Source organism: Mesocricetus auratus, unplaced genomic scaffold (assembly GCF_017639785.1).
Source record: "Mesocricetus auratus isolate SY011 unplaced genomic scaffold, BCM_Maur_2.0 Super-Scaffold_100004, whole genome shotgun sequence".
Lineage (NCBI taxonomy): Eukaryota > Metazoa > Chordata > Mammalia > Rodentia > Cricetidae > Mesocricetus > Mesocricetus auratus.
The window spans coordinates 97,783,212-97,799,856 of NW_024429189.1; the positions used below are offsets into that span (position 1 = coordinate 97,783,212).

General features: G+C 49.5%; 2 protein-coding genes across 3 annotated transcripts in view; one reads left to right on the forward strand and one right to left on the reverse strand.

Annotated features, from left to right (window-relative positions):
- The window catches only part of Spef1 (sperm flagellar 1), a 17,449-nt gene extending 13,452 nt beyond the window's left edge, over positions 1 to 3,997 (reverse strand). The window contains exon 1 of the mRNA XM_021226356.2: positions 3,858 to 3,997. The gene's annotated coding sequence lies outside the window, so the exon portion shown is untranslated. The remainder of the gene's footprint in view (positions 1 to 3,857) is intronic.
- Cdc25b (cell division cycle 25B) lies at positions 3,882 to 14,725 on the forward strand. 2 transcript variants are annotated; one of them, XM_040746321.1, is made up of 17 exons: positions 3,882 to 4,005; positions 4,265 to 4,608; positions 5,386 to 5,498; positions 6,317 to 6,368; positions 8,172 to 8,213; positions 8,349 to 8,385; positions 8,635 to 8,757; positions 8,846 to 8,968; positions 9,400 to 9,534; positions 9,924 to 10,004; positions 10,092 to 10,265; positions 10,473 to 10,565; positions 11,013 to 11,075; positions 11,239 to 11,337; positions 11,508 to 11,641; positions 13,114 to 13,225; positions 13,365 to 14,725. In XM_040746321.1, the coding sequence occupies exons 2-17, from the start codon at positions 4,409 to 4,411 to the stop codon at positions 13,503 to 13,505; spliced, it is 1,722 nt and encodes a 573-aa protein (XP_040602255.1). In that variant the 5' UTR covers positions 3,882 to 4,005; positions 4,265 to 4,408; the 3' UTR covers positions 13,506 to 14,725. The 2 variants fall into 2 exon arrangements, with proteins under 2 accessions (XP_040602255.1, XP_005068702.1); XM_005068645.4 differs by lacking the exon at positions 3,882 to 4,005 and having other exon boundaries at positions 4,145 to 4,608.
- The last annotated feature ends 1,920 nt before the right edge of the window (positions 14,726 to 16,645 follow it).

The following is a 16,645-nucleotide window of genomic DNA, read 5'->3' on the forward strand; positions in this document are numbered from 1 at the left end:
CCATAAACATTTGTTTGCCAAGTTTTAGACAGCCATGTTTTCATTACTCTTGGGTATATACCTAGTATTGGACTGCTGGGCCATATAATAACTCTATTTAGTCATTTGAGGACCTGCTATATTGAGAATGTATGCTGAAGGGCTGAGAATGTAGGAAGAGGACTTTCCTAGCATGGATTATAGCCCTGTATTTTATCCTCAGGTCAGCACAAACCATACATGTAGCCCAAGCCTGTAATCCCAGTGCTCAGGAGTTAGAGGCAGGAGGATCAGAAGTTCAAGGTCCTTCTCAGCTACATAGTGAAATTGAGGTCAGCTTGGGCTATATGTGGCCCTGTCTCAAAACAAAACTGTATTTGTAATTACTTGAAAAATTATACATATTTTTCTGAGTCTTTCAAAATACAGAAATTTATTTGGAGGATAAAAATGTATAATACTACCACTGAAAAAAATTTTTTGTCTTTTTTGTTGTTGTTGCTGGCCTTAAACTAGGTATATAGTTGAGGATGACTTTAAACTCCTGGTTCTTCAGCCTCTACCTCCCAAGTGTTAGGATTACATGTGTGATCCACCTACAGTCAAATCATATTTTTTTTAGGTATTTTCCCCGCACATATTTTATTGCTGTTGGTTGGGTTTTGTTGTTGTTTTGTGGTTTGTTTTGTTTTGTTTGAGACAGGTCTGGCTGGCCTGGACTCTGTGTAGACCAGGCTGGCCTTGAACTCACAGAGATCTGAGTGCTGGGATTAAAGTCACATGCCTCCACCTCTGGCTTTGTTTTGTTTTGTTTTTGGAGTTAGAGGCTCAGTATGAAGTTCAATTACCCTCACTCTTATAATTCTCCAGTCTTAGCCTCACAAGCCACAAATATTGATTTTTGTTTGCTTACTTAAATTTACTTTTTATGTGTACTGTCTTAGCCAATATTCTCTTGCTGTGAAGAGACACCATGACCACGGCAACTCTTATAAAGGAAAGCATTTAATTGGGAATTGTTTGCAGTTTCAGAGGTTTAGTTCACTACTATGGAGCATGGTGGCATTCAGGCAGACATGGTGCAGAAATAGCTAAGAATTCTGCCGGCAGCAGGAAGAGAGAGAACCATTGGGCCTGACGTGGGATTTTGAAACCTCAAAGCCTACTCCCAGTGACACATTCCTCCAACAAATGCCATTCCTAAGCATTCTGATATATGAGCCTAGTGGGGCCATCTTATTCAAACCACCACACGTATGAATACTTAGGTCACATGTATGTCTGCACCATGCCTAGTTGTCTGGAGAGGTCAGAAGAGGTCTGTGGATCCCCTGGAATGGGAGTTACAGACTGTTGTCAGCTGCCATGTAGACAATGGGAATCAAACCTGGGTCGTCTGGAAGAGCAGTGAGTGCTCTTTAACTTCTGAGCCATCTCTCCAGCCTCTACACATATAACCCAGGGACCACCAGCCCAGGAGTGACATCATGCACAGCAGGCTGGGCCCTCCCCATCAATCATTAATCAAGAAAATGCCCCACAGACTTGTCTACAGGCCAATCTGATGGAGGCATTTTCTTAATTGAGTTTCCTCTTCCCAGAAGACTCTAGCTTGTGCCAAGTTGACAAAAAACAAAAATAAACAAAACAAAAAAACCGACCATAATAGTAGTTTTAACATATTACATTAACTACAATACTAAAAATATGAAAATAAAATTGTCTATCTTACTGTATTTATTTACTTATTTATATTTTTGCTGTGTTATGAACTGATTCCAGAAGCCAGGCCTAGGCAAAGGGCCTCCCACTGAGACACTCCTCAAGCATCTTTTTACTTTTTGTTGTTGGTAGTTTTTTTTTTTTTGAGATAGGATCTGACTCTCCAACTTCAGTGATTCTCATTCCTCGATCCCCTCCCCCACCATAAGTTTACAGAAGAACACAACCAAGGTCAGCTTCCCTTCTGCTTTTTGAATGTGGCTACTAGGAAATGTTTAACTCTGTTTGTGGCTGTCATCCATGTTTCCTTTGGATAGTATGAATCATCTTCAGGAGACAATACAAGAAAAGATCATCCTCATAGTGCTTTCTGAAGATTTGAGGGGGGCTGCCTTTTGTATCATTTGATATTCTCCTTTCTCTGAATTTTTGGTGGAACATAAATTTAACAGGTCACAAGCCATGAAAACATAAGCCATGGAAAAAGGTGTATGAGGGTCGGGGGACCAACAGGGGAAACGAAAAAGTTCCTAAAGGGGCCCTAGAGAGATGGCTCAGAGGCTAAGAACACTGGCTATTGTTCCCAAGGACTCGGGTTTGACTCCCAGCACCTACATGGTAGCTTACAGCCGTCTGTTTCGGGGGATCTGAGCCCTCTTTCTGTCCTTCACTGGCACCAAGCAGACAAATAGTGCAGACAGTCAAGAGCACCCACACACAAGATACCAAAATATAATCTTTTAAATTTGACTTTTACAGTCTCTAAAAAGGATGCCATGTGGGAACAGTCTTCTTACTCTGCAGGTTGCAAATTTTTTAATATGCCAGTAGTGGTGACTCATACCTGTAATCCCACATTCAGGAGGCAAGACCAGGGGGATCACCTTGGCTCTGAAGCCAGCTACTCTACATACAGAACCCCAGGCCAGCCAGGTCTACATAATGAGACACTCCCCTCCTTGACTTCAAAAAGAGCAACTCTTTTCACTGATCCTGAGGGACTAGTTTTGTTGTTTTTAGTTGAGTACACAGTCTATGACCTAAGAGGCAACAGGAAGTTCAGAAGTGAGCTGATATGTGAAGAGCCCTGGAAGGACTCTGCTGGGCTCCTCTCCCCTCCACTGGGGACAAAATCAACACAGCAGGGCCCCTTCTCACCATGAAGGGTTTGTGTCCTAGGGTGGAGGCACAGTTCTCTCCTGGTCTTGGCACTAAGGGCAGGACAGGAGGCGGGAGGTCTGGATCTTGACCTATGACTGGAACAGGAAATAGGTCCTAACCCTAATAGTATATAGTTCCTGGCATAGCACAGGAGCTGGGGAAAATGAGAAGGGCCGTTCCCACTTTGGTGACTCCACTCAGGTGTGGCTAGTGTCCTCTTCCTTCACACACAGCTGAACCTCTTAGACCCCCATCCCTACCCTTAGCTGCCCTTTAGCCACCCCCACCGCGGCTAAGATAGCAAAGGCAGATGTGCAAGGCTATACTTAACTCCTAGATCCTGTACTGTGTCCCAACGACCAGTCCAGAAGCCACGCCTTCCATGGGGAGAACGAATTTGAAAAAGTTCCCTACTGCCCACTTGGTCCTTACGAACTCATTCCAGAAAAACAGACCTGGCTGGAAGGTGATTAGATCATTAGAAGACGCTCATTGTAAACTAATAGCAAATTCGGCCTCTTCCACCTTCAAAGAAACACTAAATACGGTGCTATTAACACCAAATTAGCCAAGTCTTAAGTGGGTGTGAGATTTTTTTCTTCTCCCCCTAACTAGGTTCTCTAGTGACATGTCACAATTGCCTGCAGCAGAAACCCATGTTTAAATCTAAACGTTGATTCTCAGGGATTACGGGAAAGTATTGAGTTTACGTCTAAACTGGGAGCCCCGGAAGCCGCAGTTCCGCTCCGCAGCGCAAAGAGGCGCGTGCCCAAAGCGCCGCCAGCAGCGGTCTCGGCCCAGCGGTGCCGACAGCGAGGGAGGCTTGCAGGATCGGAGGAGCCCGGGAGGAAGCATCTCTATCTCCGCCACTCAAACAAACCCATGACTTTAAACGAGTTAAGGAACTTCTCAACGCCCCGGTCTGTAAACGGGACAGGGAACGCAGATTTCACAGGACACTTGGAGCTCAGGCAGAGTTTCGCACGGTTCCTTACCGGGGACCGTGCGTGATGGTAAACGTCGAGGGGTCCTTACGAGGCCGCGCTAGGGGGTGGCTACTCCTTCTAGGGGTGTGTACCTCCAAACCGTGTCCAGGAGGCAGAATCCTGGAGACCAGAATCTTCGTGTCAGAGGGAACAGAGGGTATGTGTGGGGCATCGGGTTAACCCAACTCACTGAGTCACCCTCCCAAGCCGGGCGGGCAGAGTGAGCTGGTCCAGCCTCAGCCCCAACCACAAGAGCCCGCCCTCGGTCCCGCCCTCCCGGAACCGGTGCCCCCATTGGTGGCGTCCGGCGGCGCTGCCGCTGTTATTTTTCGAATATATAAGGAGGTGGAGGTGGCAGCTGCCCAGCTCAGCGTTCTCCCCTCCCTTCCTCCCCGCATCCCTCTCCTCACTCCCAGGCCCACTGCTCTTCCTCCCTTCCTTCCCTCCCTCCTTCCCCTCACCCCAGGTTCTCTCTCGGAGCCGAGCCAGCTGGATCGGTGCGGCGTGTGCTCGCCCTCGTGCTTGTGGCCCTGTAGCTAGCCTCTGCCCACCCCACCACGATGGAGGTGCACCCGGAGAAGTCTGCGCCGCGTTCGGCTCTCATTCCTGACCTCGTGCTGGGTGGCGTTCAGCGGCCGCGCCACCTCTCAGGCTTCGGGTTGGAGTCTGATGGCTTCCTGGGGTCTCCGGAGCGCGCGGCTTCCTCCTCTCCGGTTACTAGTCTTACCCAGACCATGCACGACCTCGCTGTTCTCGGCAGGTAGGATACCCCAAGGGCACGGGGCTCTACAGGTGGGATGTCCCACGGGCACTGGGTTGGGTGTGGTGAGATGGGGAACCCCCACTAGAAGGAACTAGGCACCGGAGCGTAGGAATGCTGAGCACGAACACCTTTACCCCTGCTTCAGGGACCTGGCACAAGGGTGCTGAGTCAGAAGTTGTTACATCCTCCAGGTAACTAGCTAAGGATCATACACCACCCAGCTCCCTCACTGTGCCTATGGCACACTACCTCCCTAATTTCTGCCTTAGGCAGAGGATCATTGAGGTTGGCATAGGAGTGGGGCATACAAGATCTTGCACCTGATCTTTGTACCCTGCATCTCTCCAACTCCCCTAAGGCTTAAACTGACTAAAGACTGGCTGACCTCCCTAAAGGTGCCTGTCGGATCCCAAGCTGGGTAGTGGCGAACAGAGACCCCGGTCTTGTTCTTTGCCTCCAGGAAAATACATGGCTAGGTGGGGATGTGAAGAGCAGGGAAAGGTTCTAGAGAACTTCCCTGCTGCTCCTGCCCACCCTCCTTCCCCACTCTTCTCTCCTGGTTCATCTCTTTGGGACCCTTAGGAGGGTCTTTCATGAACCAGTACATCCAGAGAAGACCCTCTAGGACCTCCGTAGAATGCAGAGCTTTGACCTGAGATACAGGATAATTCTCAGTAATGGGTGGGTCTCTGATAGCTAGGGAATACATAGGAACATGGACCAACCAGCTTCTAAACCCAGCATTCATTTATCTCCTTTTCTGTGCATTCTCAGTGAGACCCCAAAGACTCAAGTAGGAAGTCTGTCATTCCAGACCAGGCTGGTGGACCTATCTTTATCGAGGCGTACCTCCCTGTCATCCGAGTCCTCAGAATCTTCTGATGCAGGTAAGGCCCAGGGTCCGTGGTTAGGTTCCCTACTGTCAGAAGAGATCAGGGAACTGCTTGGGCCCCCTAACTTCTCAGCCTGTCAGATAAACATCCTTTCCACGGCTGGGTGGGTCCAGAATCGTCTCCTATCTTGCCTTCAAAGCTGAAAAGAAAACACACCTCTGGTGTGTCTTACCACACCCAACCTTAACTGGGGAGCCTGGGGAAGTCTGGCCCTTGGTAGGAAATACTATCTTGCCTGTTCGAAACCTAGTGATGAAGTCACTAAGCCGCAGATCCACCCAGAAGGCACATACTACCACCAAAAGTTGGTCCTTGTGAAACATTCTCTTAGTGTGTCACTTTTCTCCTTAGAAAATCACTGTCTTTGTAAATCATCTTACAAAAAAAAATGCTTAGAAAGCATTGCCCTTAAAAAAACAAAACAAAAACAAATAAAAACCTGTAGAGGCCGGGTGGTGGCGGCGCATGCCTTTAATCCTAGCACTCAGGAAGCAGAGGCAGTCGGATCTCTGTGAGTTCAAGGCCAGCCTGCTCTACAAAGTGAGTTTTGGGATAGCCAGGGATACACAGAGAAACCCTGCCTTGAAAGAACAGAAAACAAAGCAACTGTGTAGAGACCGGTTCCATAGTAAATAACGCAGCCCTGGCTCCTTTAGGAGCCATTGTCCCGTGCTCAGGGTCCATGAGTAGGTTTTGTTTTGTTTCTTAAAGTATGTATGTCTTGATCTCAAGTAGAAAGAGGTTTCCCTTTCTTGGGAAAAGAAAAGCAGGGAAGGCCTCTCCTTGCAAGCCAAGGTGCTCTGTCCCACCAGGTCTCTGCATGGATTCCCCCAGCCCTATGGACCCACAGAAGGCAGAGCATGCGTGAGTAGAGAGGGTTCCCACTGAGGAGCTGGCACCTGCCCTTGGGAATCATTTCCTTCTTTCCATTTTTTAAGATTTATTTTTAATTGTGTGTTTATGTGTTGTGTGTTTCTCTACGTGGGTGTATATGCATGTGAGCATTTGGGCTTTGGATCCCTTGGAGTTGGGGTTCCAGGTTGTTGTGCGTTGCTCTATGTGGGTGCTAGGTACTGAACTCAGGTCCTCTGCAAAAGTGATGAACCGTCTCTCCAGCCCCCAGGATCCTGCATTCTTATAGGGAAACCAAAAGTTGGCAGGTCCCTCAGGGCTGGATCCCCAAGCCTTGAGAACTGGCTTCCTGTTCAGAGAAGGGCCCACTATCATAGAAACCAGGTGAAATCAGGTTCAAGGCCAGAGGCCATAGGGACAATGGCCTCTGGGAAGTTCACTCTGATACCTGGCTTCCGCTAGCTTTGTCATTCGGAAGTACAAACCTAATGTCCCATTTTTCTTTTTTGTCTGTACACATTTTTATGTGAAATGTTTTTCCAACCTAAAAAATATGGTCCTGCTAAGTGTGTTTTTTTGCAATAGGGAGTTGGGAGAGAAAGCTGGTCTTTGCTCTGAGCAGATACCGATTTCTTGCCTATAGGCACAAATTGTGCCTTCTAGAGCACACCTGTTCCCATCCAGCTGCTGGAGTAGCTGTCAGGCATTAAGAGGGACAGCTGAGCACTGCCAGCTAGAGCTTTTGGTTTAGGGTGGCAGTTAGTTACTATTTCCTCCTGATGCCTTTGATCAGACTGTGCTGAGCTCAGGGTTTACTCACAAACAGGAAACCAGCTTTGGGTGGGGATGGGAGGAGTATAGGTTGATTTTTTTTTTTTTTAGTGACAATGCAGATCCCTCAACCCTAAGGCCCAGCTACAAATGATGCCAGGTTGATTGCACACAGGCCCTCTTAGAGGCCTGCACTTGCTTTTGACTATTTAGCTTCTCAGAAAGAAGTGTGTGTGTGTGTGTGTGTGTGTGTGTGTGTGTGTGTGTGTGTGTGTGTGTGTATAAGCACGCTCCACTGGGCAGGTGGTCTCCAGCAACATAGTGTAAGGCAGGGCTGTGTGCAGAGGCCAATGCCTCAGCCTCAAAAGGAACATCTGTTGGAATTCCTTGCCGGCTGGCCTCTTCTAAGACAGAAGGAGGGGGTGGAAAAGAGGTTGGTTCTTAGAAAATTCCATAGGAGGGAGGAGAGAATGCTACTTGTCACTAGCAGTTTCTTCTGGGCTGATCCAGAAAAACACTAAAGCAGGGGCCCCCTGTCCTGGAGAGAGCCAGGCCATTTTCTCCTAATGGAAAAGGAAACCCAGCCTTGCTGGCATCCATCCCAGAGTCACCCACATTACAGGGTGCCTTCAGCCTATTGTCGTGGCACGGATCAATGCCTTTCATGGTGGCCATATGGCCCCACTAATGTAATTTGCATACAGGTGGAAGGCCTGTGCTAGCTGGTGCAGACTGGCGAGACTGTTGCCTTGGTGATGTCTTAATGGCCCTGTGACCTGCCCCAGCTGTCTCCATCACTGCCTTTCTCTAGGCCTGCTTCCATTCAAGGCAGCCTTCAAAATCCCAGGCTGCCCCAAATCCTTCATCTGTGATACCTGGTCTCACCAACGGTGGGCTTTTTTCCTACTCTCTCCTTCCCCTAGCCTGACCACAGGCCCTGGTCCTTGTTCTTAATGCTTGCCCTTTGGGGATGGGCCTGGCTGGTGTCTGGTGCTTGAGGTAGATTCTGGGCTACAGAGACAATGGGTCACTTCTCTCTCCTAGGTTTGAACAAGCCATTCAGGCAGCCAGTCGGGTCATTCAAACGTGAGTGCTTTCCTCCCTTCTCTACTTCCTGCTGTCTCCTGCAATGTAGATGGCTTGGGTACAAGGAGATCCTGCCTGCTTTAAGTCACTGGCCCCCATTATCCCAGCTCTGAACTGTCCTTCTGTCTTTTGCAGTGAGCAGTTTACCATAAAACGCTTCCGATCCTTGCCAGTGAGTGTTCTCCACAGCCTGACAGGGAGCTTAGGCATCCCAGCTAGCATGGACATCCTGGGGGCACCTCTGGGAGGGTGTGCTTGAAGTAGCCAGGCATCTCTGGACTGGTTGGGGGAGATGGGGTTTCGTTTGGTGGCTGAGTGGCCTGGGGAGTTGGAACAGGGTAGCAGAAGGTAGGGAGGGCCTGGGTAATAACAGGAGTGCAGCCAGTTACTTCAGTAGTTACCGCCCTGTCTGACTCCCTAGGTAAGGCTGCTGGACCACAGCCCTGTGCTACAGAACATCACCAACTCCCAAGCACTGAACAGCCGGAGGAAAAATGAAGCAGGCTACAGAGCTGCCAACAGCCCTGAGGAGGACAAAGAGAATGTGAGCCTCCAGAGACAAGGATGGAGAGGTCCAGGGAGAGAAGGGAACACTGGGTTATCTGATGTTTCCTCTCCAATCTTGCCCACAGGATGGATATATCTTCAAGATGCCATGGAAGTCTCCTCATCCCAGCCCTGCCCAAGCTCTGGCTGAGTGGGCCAGCCGCAGAGAGGCCTTTGCCCAGAGGCCAAGCTCAGCCCCTGACTTAATGGTACATGAGGAGAACTGGTCCCCGTAGGGTCCTCAATAAACAGCGTAGGGGAGAGGTGGGGGCTGGAGAGATGATGCAGAGGTTAAGAGCACTGGCTGCTCTTTCAGAGGACCTGGTTCAGTTCCCAGCACACACATGGCAGCTCACAACCCTCTATAATTCCAGTCCCAGAGGACCTGATATCCTCTTCTGGCCTCTGTGGACACTCCTGGTACATGGTACACAGACATATGTGCAGGCAAAACACCGATATCCATCATATAAAGGTTAAAAATGTTAAAGTAAGTAAAAGCTAAAAAAATTTTTTTAAGAGACAGTAAGAAAAGAGTGGTCCAGACTTCCCCATCCTCATCCCCAGGTCCTAGAGACTTATGCTCAGAAGGGCTGGCAGATTCCCACCTCTGAGTAGTCCGTGCTTATGATTTGGACAGTGTCTTACCCCTGAACAGAAGATGGAAGTAGAGGAGCCGAGCCCTATGGCCCAGTCTTCCTCTTCCTTGACTCCTGTTGAAAGGGCGTCTGAAGAAGATGATGGATTTGTGGACATCCTGGAGAGTGATTTGAAGGTAAATAGCCTTGGCCCACAAAGTCCCTACTTGCTCCCCGTTCAGTTAGCCCAGGAAAGGAGAGCTTTGACTTCAGCAAGACTACGACCTCACCCCAATGTCAGAAGAATTTGAGGGAACTAAGTAACAGCCCCATATTGCCAGTCGAGATGACCAGGTGGGCTGGTGCTACAGAGGAATGGAGGCTTGGCATGATGAAGGTACTTCTCCTGGCTCAGGGCGTGCTCCAGCAGCAGGTGGGTCCCTACGGCCCTTTAGGTCTGCCATAGATGGAGGAGTCAGCAGGGCTGGGGACAGCCCAGCATTTCTGGGGAGTAGGCAAGGGAAGACTCCATGAGGTTCATCCAATGCTTGCGTTTGTGATTGTGTCCTTGCTGATTTGACCTCAGGATGATGATGTGGTCCCCAAGGGCATGGAGAACCTCATTAGTGCCCCACTGGTCAAAAAGCTGGATAAGGAAGAGTCACAGGTGAGGCTCAGGAGTGCCCCCTCGGAGCTTAGGGATGTGGGGTCAAGGGACTGTGACGTCTACCTCCTGCCATGTTACCCTCGCCAGGATCTCATCATGTTCAGCAAGTGCCAGCGGCTCTTCCGCTCTCCATCCATGCCATGCAGTGTGATCCGGCCCATTCTCAAGAGGCTAGAGCGGCCCCAGGACAAGGACACGCCCGTCCAGAGCAAGCGCAGGAAGAGTGTGACACCCCTGGAAGAGCAACAGCCTGAAGAACCTGTTAGTTTCTTCCTTCTGGGGCTGGGTTGTCACTGCTCACCTAGAGATGTATTTGGGCTGAAGGTGGTCTAGGGTGTGCTCTCTTGGCCAAATGTATAGCAAGGGGTAGTGTACAGGTACTTACATGACAGGGAAAGAGGGCCTCAGACAATTGATACTGAGAGGCAGTCTGATCCTGACCTGGCCTCCATCTGCCTTGCCTTCTAGAAGGCCCGTGTCTTCCGCTCAAAGTCCCTGTGTCATGAGATTGAAAGCATCCTGGACAGTGACCACCGTGGACTGATCGGAGATTACTCTAAGGTAGCGTCACAGGACTCAGGACTTCTGTTATCTGCTCTGGACCCCTAGTGCAAGAGCTCTCTGTCCCTAGAGGGCCCCCTTGCTTTTGTGTCTTTTCATTCTTGTTCTCATGCAGATCCTTCCCCTCTGACTCCTCTTCTCCTGGTGCCATATCAAATCTGTGCAGGCATGTGACATATCTCAGCCTTGAAAACATTTCCAAATGAGTCTCTGGAATGCAATCTCCTGCCTTACCCCTTGGCTTCCAAACCCAAGAGCAGGAAGCCAGAAGGCCCAGGGCTTCCCCTTTCTGTTTCCACCCCCTGGAGGTTGTTCCCTGGGTATGGGCCCCCAGATGTTGCACTCAGAGGTGAATCTGAAGGTTGAAGCAGGTGTTGCCTCTGTCTTTTCCAACCTTCTTGTCTCACTGCCTGTTCTTTCCCCAAGTGACTCAGCCTTCCCTTGCAGGCTTTCCTCCTGCAGACTGTGGATGGCAAACACCAAGACCTCAAGTACATCTCACCAGAAACTGTAAGCAGGGTTGAGTCACTCTTCAGGTGCATTGGGGACCACCTTTTTATTTACTCTTGTCCTCCCCTGGGGCTGGGCTGCATGCACAGATCATCACAAGAGTGAGGGAAAACCCTGGCTACCCGCCTCACCTGCTGGCACCAACCCTGATGGCCTCCTGCAGATGGTGGCCCTGTTGACAGGCAAGTTCAGCAACATCGTGGAGAAGTTTGTAATTGTGGACTGCAGATACCCTTATGAATATGAAGGCGGACATATCAAGGTGAGATGCTGCTGCTAAGGCCAGATTCCTTGCCAAGAGGATGAATAACCTTCTGTGGAGTATGTCTCATGGGCAGGGTTTCTCCCAGCAAGAGGTGGGGTTACTTACCTGGGAACTGAAAGAGAAGGGCCAGGTGCAGGCTACAGCTTGACCCCCAGGTGCTCTGACAGAATGCTGTGAACTTGCCTCTGGAACGGGATGTGGAGACCTTCCTGCTGCAGCGCCCCATCAAGCCTTGTAGCCTGGACAAGAGAATCATCCTTATTTTCCACTGTGAATTCTCATCTGAGCGTGGGCCCCGCATGTGAGTCCTGGCGCTGTCCTACTGCCCACCTTTGCCCAGAACTGAGTGCTAGAGCCTCTTGCTGTCTCTGATGGCTTAGAAATTACCTCACTCTCGTACTATGAACAGTATGTCTTCCCATTGCCTTCTTTCTGCCCACCTCATCAGACCATCCTTCATCCATTGCTGCTCCCCAACAAAAACTGATGCCAAGTCTAGCAGTGTCCTTAAAATCTGAGGACCCTTTCTAAACCACATTCTCAGTGACACTCAGGCATTTATTTGGTATCCTGTTCCCATGCTGGTTACCACTGGGCCCTTAGCCTTCCTTCACCTGTCTCTCCCTTGTTCCTCCATTATTGATCTTTTCTGGCTTTTCCCTTGTCTCCTGGTCCAGGGTGTGGTATCTGGTAGCTTCTTAGTGGGCTGGAATCTGTGTCTGCCATTCTCTATACAGGGGCCTCCTCTCTGCTGCATTCCCCTGTCCTCTGGGGTTCCAGCACATGGCCCCTGCTGGGCAGTGGACTAGTCTCTGTGCCTCACTGTTTGATCCTTCTGTCCTCCTCCCCTTCCTTCCCTTGAGTCCTTACCACGTCTGGTCCAGGAGACTCTGGAGCATGTGTGCTTTTTTCCTTTGTTGCTGTGCTAGTGACCAAACCTGGTCATCACATACACTAGGAAATCACTCTACCAGGGAGGGTTACCCCCAGCCCTCCCTTTCCTTTTTATTTAGATTGTTACTTTTTAAATGTGTATGTGTGTGTGTGTGTGTAGAGAGAGTGCCTTTTTGTGGTATACATGCATGTGGTATATTCATATGTGCATATAGGTACATGCATGCAGAAGGCAGTATTTCACATACTGCCGTACACTCTCTACCTTATTCCCTTGAGACAGGGTTTCTTACTGAACTTGGGCATGGTGACCTTCATCTAACTCCAACTGATCCTCCTGTTTTTACCCCCCACACCCCCAATGCTGGGGTTACGAGCTTTTTGTTGTTCAGGGGATTTGAACTCAGGTCCTAGGTTTACATTTACTCAGCAGGTGCTCTTACCCAACCCTACCTTTTATTTTGAGACAGGGTCTTCCTCAAATGTTCAGGCTGTCCTTGAGCTCTTTTTATAGTTCAGGCAGGTTTTGAACCTGCAATCCCTCAGAATCCTATGTAGCTAAGATTACAGGCTTGTGTCACCAGACCAGGTTCTGAGTGGACCTTGTATTGTGTTCACTGGTCACCTTTCTTGCTTCCTCTTTCCTGGTACATGTCATAGAGTGTTCTAACCAAGGTTATGTGACTGCCTTCCAGAAACAGTGGCCACTCCTGATTTACCTCTGTCTTCACCCCATTGTCTCCTACCTAGTAGCCAGTCAACCTAATAGATGACATTTCTGTGCTCTGTGCCGTTGGAGACCCCCAAAGCAGCATGTACAAGACATGGGTCTCATTCTGATATGTCTCCTGCCCTGAACCCCTTCCCATGCTGCTCCAGGTGCCGGTTCGTCAGGGAACGGGACCGTGCAGCTAACGACTACCCCAGCCTGTACTACCCTGAGATGTATATCCTCAAAGGCGGCTACAAGGAGTTCTTCCCACAGCATCCGGTACAGCTCTACTGACTCAGACTGTAGGGACAGGGCGCAGCCAGGCTGTAGACCAAAAAGAAGGAAAGGCTCGCCCCGCCCCCACAACCTACTCTTTCTCCCATACTGATGGACTCTTCATCTTCTCATCCTCCCTTAGAACTTTTGTGAGCCCCAGAACTACCGGCCCATGAACCACAAGGCCTTCAGGGATGAGCTGAGAACCTTCCGCCTCAAGACACGAAGCTGGGCTGGAGAGCGGAGCCGGAGGGAACTCTGTAGCAGGTTGCAAGACCAGTGATGAGTCCTGCTGCCATCCTTACCTCGTGGGGCCTGGTAGCCAGTGGGTTCTATGGGCCTATGAGTCCACCTACCTACTAGAGGCCTCCGGTGCTATTGGGTGTTAGGGAAATGGTATAGTGTCACATCTTATCTGTCCCTGTCCTTGATTCTCCTGTCTTACTCCACTAATTTTCCTTATCCTGGTGCCAGCCCCATCTCGAAGAGCCCAGTCTGATGGGTGGATACCAGCTAGGAGGAAGTGCTTTGTGTTCATGGGAGCCTTTTACAGTCCTTTTTCCTTGTTTGTATTAACTCTTTGTCTTCCTGTGTTCAGAGAGCCTCCTTTGTGGGGAGACCTTCAGCCCTTTAGGATGAGCCCAGTAGCTCCTTGGGTGGTCTGGGAGCAGCTTCTGCACAGGGCTGGGTTTACTGTCCTCTCCTGGCCTTTGCACAGGCATCTCCATTGAAAACTTCAGCGCTTACCTTTTCCTGTTGTCTTACCTGCAGCTTTTATTTTTGTTTGTCTGACTTAGCCTGTTCTGGGACACACTGGCAGCTGAGTAGGCCCCCTCATACATCTGGGGGTTAGAGATTCAAATATCGATACTCTGTAGGCCTGACTTTTGTTAGCCCAGAAAGGGATCTTCTCCTTTAATGCCCCCAAGGCAAGGGCAAAGGCCTAATTCAGGAGCATCTCGGAGTCCCCTCCCTGATGCTGTGAACCCCAGAGCCTCGCTGGTCAGAGCCTGCTGCTGTGCAGGACAGTCGCTGAGCGTCCCTTTTGACACTTGTCTTCTCCCTCCCTCTCCTCCCTTGAGTCCTTACCATGTCTGGCCCAGAAGGCCTCTTAGTGTATGTGTGGGTTTTTTTGTTTTGTTTTTTTCTGTGTTGCTGTACTAGTGACTGAGCCTGGGCCTGTTGTAGATGAACAGGAGGCTGGGTGGTCGTGAATGCACAGCGCCTTGCACACATGTATGCACACAAACTGGGTGGAAGAATTTTGGTGAGCGTGATGGCCTATGGCAGGGTGTGTGTGTGTGTGTGTATGTGTGTGTGTGTGTACACAAAGTCTTTACACTTAGTATTTGGAAATATTAAAGGAACATTGTCATGGAAGCAGCTAATAACAAAACCAAGCAACCTCTGGGTTTACAATCTACACATGGGAAAGTCATGCTGGAAGGCCCTTGTGAGTCCTGTGTTAGGACCTTGGTTCAATAAAGCACTGAGCAAGTTGAATATTCTGTTTGTTATGTGACGCATCAGACAAAACCACAGCAGACCCCATGGTAGGATCTGGGTAAGGACAGACCAGCAGAGGAGGGAAGGGACTATTCCTCATGTTCTCCTCTGAAGTTTCTCATGCTTTTGAAAAGGAGGAGAGTGGTCCTCCTACTTTCACTTAGCTACCCAAGCTCTTCTGAGCTCACCCTCCTTCAAGCCTGAAGTAAGTGGTAGGTGACCTCATCACACCTTGAAGAATTGTCAGTAGTTCCCATTGTCCTCAGGCTGAACTGCAAGGATTCCTGCCATAGTCCTTAGGATTTAGGTCTTCCTAGCTTCGTCCCCTCAGTCAAGAGAAAAAAACAGTCTTCAGGTGGTGGTGCACGCCTTTAATCCCAGCACTTGGGAGGCAGAGGCAGGCGGATCTCTGTGAGTTCCTGGCCAGCCTGGTCTACAAAGTGAGTTCCAGGACAGCCAGGACTGTTTACACAGAGAAACCCTGTCTCGGAAAACCAAAACTAAACAAACAAAAAAACCAACTCTCTCAAGAAAAAAATGTATGGAAACAGAGTCTCATTATGTAGACCTGGCTAACCTGGAACTTATGATGTAGACCAGATTGGCCTCAAACTCATATAGAGATCTGACTGCCTTTGCCTCCTGAATGTTGGAATTAAAGGTGTGTTAGCATGCCCTGCACTGGAAATTCTTTTTTTAATACCTGTACAAATGACCCATAAATATGAAACTATGTGATTGTAGGTTCTTTTGATTGAGCGTGCACACACAGGGGCATGGCTCGGTGGTAGACCATTGTTTGGCTGCATGAGGCCTTGGGGTTGGTTCACGGTAGTCTGGGGGAGGGTAGGAGGTAGTAATTCATAATGCACATATATCAGTTATGGGTCTCAGTTTCCATTGGGGTTTGTTGTGAAGTAGGTAAAGCATTGATTATCTTCCCCATTTTGCAGTTACCCTTGGTTCAGAGTGCCCTGAAGGGCACAGAAAAATGGGCTGTGCTGGGTTGTGGCTTTGATAGTCTAGGTGCTGGACTTTGTGGATGAAGGGAGGGTCATGAAAGAGTCCCCACTAAACAGACAACTGCTATCAAGACAAGCGTCTGTCTGGGTAAGGACAGCACCTGAGAAGAAGGCACAGGACTGCATGCCTATAAGAAAGTAGGTCAGGGACTGGAAGCTCTTGCCCACTCTGAGCCCTGGTGGTCTGGTGCCGTGGGAAAGAAAAGTGTATTCACTTGCTGGGGACACAGCAAACAAAAACAGAGACATTCCATCCTGCCCAAGACACATCATTCACCCTCACCTTAATCTGAGAGAGTCAGAGTGGCAGTTAGAGCCAGGCTGCCTTGCTTCTGCTATCATCTGTCCATATTGTTCACAGACAGGTGGGAACCTATAATGCCCAGGCCTCATGCAACCTGGTGCTGTCCCTGTGTTGTATGACAAGACTTCCTGAGGAGACGAAACACACTTATTGTCCTACTTAGGGTTTCTATTGTTGCGCTGAAACATGACCAAAGCAACCTGGGGGGGGGGGGGGTTATTTGGCTTATACTTCCACAGCACTGTTCACTATCAAAGGAAGTCAAAACAGGAACAGGGCAGGAACCTGGAGGCAGGAGCTGATGCAGAAGCCATGGAGGGGAGCTGCTTACTGGCTTACTCCTCCTGGCTTGTTCAGCCTGCTTTCTTATAGAACCCACAGCCACCAGCCCAGGGGTGGTATGACCCACAATGGGCTGGGCCCTCCCCCCATCAATCACTTCTTAAGAAAATGCCCTAATGCAGGACCTTAGGGAGGCATTTTCTCAATTGAGGTTCCCTACTATCAGATGACTCTATTTGGGTCAAGTTGACATACCATTAAGCAGAGCACTCATCTATTCACCCCAGATAGAAAACCCACAAGAAACAA